This window comes from Pseudorca crassidens, chromosome 9 (genome assembly GCF_039906515.1).
Source record: "Pseudorca crassidens isolate mPseCra1 chromosome 9, mPseCra1.hap1, whole genome shotgun sequence".
NCBI lineage: Eukaryota > Metazoa > Chordata > Mammalia > Artiodactyla > Delphinidae > Pseudorca > Pseudorca crassidens.
This window is the reverse complement of record NC_090304.1, coordinates 94,646,329-94,650,527: the sequence shown is the minus strand read 5'-3', so window position 1 is coordinate 94,650,527 and position 4,199 is coordinate 94,646,329. Positions and strand designations below refer to the sequence as shown.

Sequence of the window (4,199 nt, the reverse complement as noted above, 5' to 3'; positions counted from 1 at the left end):
CTGGAAAGAAAGAAAGACATACCTCAGGTTCATCAGGAAAGACGGAGGGAAGGAGGGGAGAGAGCGCTGTTAAGGTTCAACAGGTCTAAGGGATGTTTACTGAGTCAGAAAAGCTCACTGGGGGACTGGAAGGGCTGCTTCACTGGCTTTTACCGCCAGAAGAGTCTTCAGAGCAGGTGAACCTGATCTTGTTTTACAGGGAACATTAACAATCAGCTAATGACAGTGAGAAGCTGCTTCCTGCTGACTGTCTACAGACTTGCTCCTTCTTGCCATCTATTTAGCCTGAGATGAGCTTCCATCTCCTAATACCCATTGCCCTCAAATCTTATTCAGGATTTTCCCTTACCAAGAATTTAGATATAAATTCAGTTTCTACCTCTTAGAAAAACAAAATGAACAAAACAAAATAGTAAAAAAAAAAAAAAAATCATCCCTGGTGCTAAGAGATTTAACTCTGTCTGGTACCATCATAAAAGACAGGAATAACTTGTCAGTTTGTGAAGCTAATCTCTAATAGGTCAGCCTTCCAACTATTTTATTAATGGAGTTACTAATCTCATATTCAGGTTCCCTATTCCATTCCTCTCATCTAAGCAAAGTCTCTTGGAAATGGTACGTCTGAAACAATGGTTAGATATGTATATCTTATTGTCAATTTTCCAAGGCAGTGACTATCGGTGTTCTAGTATGAACTGTTTACCCAGTCCAGTCCCCTACAGGGAATGGGGTAGAAGGAAGCTGGGAGAGCCTAGCTGCCAGTATTCTGAATTCTGCTGACATTTAAGCCACGGTTTACTGAAACCTTATGTTTAGATATTAACGATGAGCGTCAACACTGTACAATGTTCAAGAAAATTAAACGATCTCAGCTGTCAAAAAGAAAGAGTGGAAAAAAGAGGAAGGCATGCAGCACCCACCTCCTTGTGCAGCACATGGGTGCATGCCATTGGGTGCAGCTCACTGGGCTGGACAAGTTTCTGGCACATTAGACACAGTTTACAGGTGGCTGGAGCCTGTACAGCAGAGGAGGGACAGTCAAAAGAGTAAGGAACCTCTGGGCCTCCTTGCCTTATATGCCCATGATTCCATCTACTCTTTCCATGTAGCAAAAAGATTTTACACCAAAAGAAAGAAAAGTTCCAATACAGAGTACCTGCATTTTCCCAGCTGGGGCTGTCAACAACCCAGCTGAGGAGATGACGGCTTCTTCCTGCGCTCCACCTATAAACCCACTCCCTCCTCACCCCCAGCTTCTCCACATCCCAGTTTTCAAAGAATAGAGTCTTACATGTGAAGACCTCCCAGGATATGAAACTTGGGCAGAAGGCAAGAACATTGGGGTACTGATTTGGGCCAATGGAGCAGGGAACAGGGCCCGGATCCGACCAAGGGGCTGTGGGCAGAAACGTTGTCACAGTGAGGGAGGAACATCTGAGAAACAGGGCATTTAACAAAGAGAAGTCATTCATTTCCCAGCGCAGCAAAGGAAGAAAGCAGGCCAGATACCCCTGGCTGCAATGCTTCTTCCCACCCCAAATATTTCTGAAATCTACCTCTTCCCCAACATCTCAGCAGGTCTGAGTTCTCCGCCAAGTAGCTTTTCTTACCTGAGTACTTGCTGCCACCCGCTCGTGCTCTGCCAGTCGCGCAGCTACCAGCTGGATCAGCTCCTCCATGGTCAGACCTGCCATGGTGGTACGTGCTGTCTTGATCTGCTGAAGAATGTTGGTCATCTGGGCCCTAAGAAAGAAAAATGTTGAGGGGGAGAGATTCTATACTACACTCATGAGGAATATCTATGAAACCTCTCCTATTTTAACCCATAAACATTTCTCTGAAAAACACTTTTAAAATTAATCCTTAAAGATACTTACTTATTGCATTGTGGAAACCGAGTAAGCAGCTTCTCCAGAATCTTCTCCAGTTTGTCTACTGGTTGGGGCCGGGTAGTTTCAGTAGAAGCCTTAACACCACCCAAGCCTGGGGGAGGTGGGATGGAGGCGGCAGGGGGCACGTGTGGACCATGGGGGCCGACAAGGGAACCCAAGCCAGGGCTATTTCTCCCATGGGAGCCAGGAAGGGGTGGGGAAGGCTGGTTGGGCTGGGAAAGGGCAGGGTTCAGGATCGGGAAAGACAAGGAACGGGGATCTGCACTGGGCATAACCATGGGCATTGTGACCTGCCCAATGGAGAAAGGCATCCGAGGAGCCAGAGAGGGACTGGGTTGAAACACCTGAAGCATGAAGTCTGTCTGCAGAGGGGACGAGGTGGAAGACAAGTGGGAGAGAAAGAAAATGAAAGTTTAGGAAACTGGAGCAGAGATCAGTGAGCAACTGTTTCTTGTACCAAATAAGGATGGTCCCGATATCTTCATAAAAAGAACAAGTGAAAGACTCTAGGCTCTGCCACCAACACACAAAGGTAGACTCCCCAAAGCCAGTGCTCTTACCTCTGATGGGGGTGGAGGCAAAGTGGGAGTCGGGATCTGAGGAAGGCTGCTCAGCTTGGCTCCATTCCTCACTAGCTGGATATGACTATTAAATTGGTCCTAGAAAAGAGAGAAAAGCAAGAATTATCCTTTACTGCTAAGCAGAATGAGCCTGCCTAAAAAGAGAGCACCATCCTATATCAGGAAAGCAAGAGGAGTGGTAGAACAGGCCCTAAGGGCAATGCAAAAGGTCCTTCCCTATCACCAGAAGTGTTTAAGCACAGATTAACTCTGACTCAATGATCACGCATCACCACACTTACCCGAACATTCTTTTTCATTATCCGAACTCCATTCAGTCTTGTCTCCCACTCCTGTTTGGAACGAACTGTCTCTAGTGTTGGGGGAGTTGACCTTTCAAGAAACCAACAGTAATTTACAGAATTAAAGAAAACCCAATTCCTAACTCTCTGAGATAGCAGAACAGTAGCTGGCTAATGGGCCTGGAGAGAAGAGGTCGGAGCATGTGCAGGAGAAGGTCAAGGTTCTAAGCCGTTTGCCTCACTTTAACTCCAGCATCTTGCAAAACAAGTATTGGAGAAAGCGGACCAACCACAGAGAGAGGGCTCTTGTCTGGCTGAAAATGCCACGGGGGTCCTCAAAATTTCACGGCAGAAAGAGGAGAAATGACTGTATAAGAAACAAATCTCCAAAGACATTTGTTATGCTTGACAGCATAAGAGATACTGTTTATCCAATTGGAAATAATACAATAAAAAGTACAAAACTATAAGACTGTAGAAAGGGAAGAGTCAGAGAGTGAGGAAGTTTAGAGTATGGGAAGAGAAATCACTGAACAAATTACTATCATACAGAGATGACTCCCCGTGAAGACAGAATAAGTGCCAGACTAGCTGGCCCAGGGCTTCAAAACCTAAAAAGAAATGCCTCCAAAACACAAAACTGCAGGGCCATTAAGACCCCAGAAATGGAAGGTACTTACTTGAGGTAAGTAAGGTGCAGTTCTGCCTCTTTTTCTGCTTCTTCTAGTTTCAATACCAACAACTCTTTCCGACTCTCTAGTGATAAGATCTAAGGAAACCATACACACAAACACACACACACACTTTATTAATTTTACGTACACAAAGCTACCCTTAGATAGTTAAAACAATGCTTAGTGGCTCTACGGCATAATACTTAAATAGCTTAGTGTGCAGTATTGATGCTATACCAAAAGTACACACCATCTGGAAGCCCAAAATCAAGACCTTCAACATAGCTTCAACATAGCGGCTATTCTCACCTCTGCCTTCCAGGCACGTTCTGTCTCTTCCATAATGTTCCGATTTATTTCACCATCTTGATTCTTGAGTCTATCCAGTTCCATTTCCCACACTTCTCTGTAAGGTAAGAAGCCAAGAACAAGACTTAGGAGAGAAAGACAAGCTTGCTAAGGAACACCAAGGCGAAAGTAAAACCTGAAACTGGTCTACCTAGTATGTTAGAGGAAGTGTTACTCTAAGTATTAACTATAGATATATACAAATTATGTTTAAAGTGGTCTGAAATTGTATAATCACCCTATATTTGAAAGTAAAAATGTTCACATCTCCATTTGCTAAAATAAAGTTACCCAGAACAAAGTGCGTACTTAGAACCAAAACCCACTGAAGGCAGAATGTTCTTCTATGATCCAGGAGTGCTCAAATCAAAATGGCATTCCTCTGACTCCTTGTCTCTTGGTATGGGTACTGAAGAATGCAGG

At 44.5% G+C, this 4,199-nt stretch overlaps 1 protein-coding gene across 5 annotated transcripts in view; it reads right to left on the bottom strand.

Moving 5' to 3' along the window:
• RNF214 (ring finger protein 214) overlaps positions 1-4,199 on the bottom strand; it is a 58,294-nt gene that overhangs the window by 8,093 nt on the left and 46,002 nt on the right. For 4 of the 5 annotated variants that reach the window (XM_067751125.1, XM_067751127.1, XM_067751128.1 and 1 more), the window contains 8 exons: positions 3,738-3,834; positions 3,435-3,523; positions 2,755-2,845; positions 2,453-2,551; positions 1,878-2,254; positions 1,611-1,743; positions 1,292-1,396; positions 921-1,016 (listed from right to left, as the gene is read on the bottom strand). In XM_067751125.1, the coding sequence (XP_067607226.1) occupies positions 921-1,016; positions 1,292-1,396; positions 1,611-1,743; positions 1,878-2,254; positions 2,453-2,551; positions 2,755-2,845; positions 3,435-3,523; positions 3,738-3,834 (1,087 nt within the window). The remainder of the gene's footprint in view (positions 1-920; positions 1,017-1,291; positions 1,397-1,610; positions 1,744-1,877; positions 2,255-2,452; positions 2,552-2,754; positions 2,846-3,434; positions 3,524-3,737; positions 3,835-4,199) is intronic. The other variant, XM_067751126.1, reaches the window with a different exon arrangement.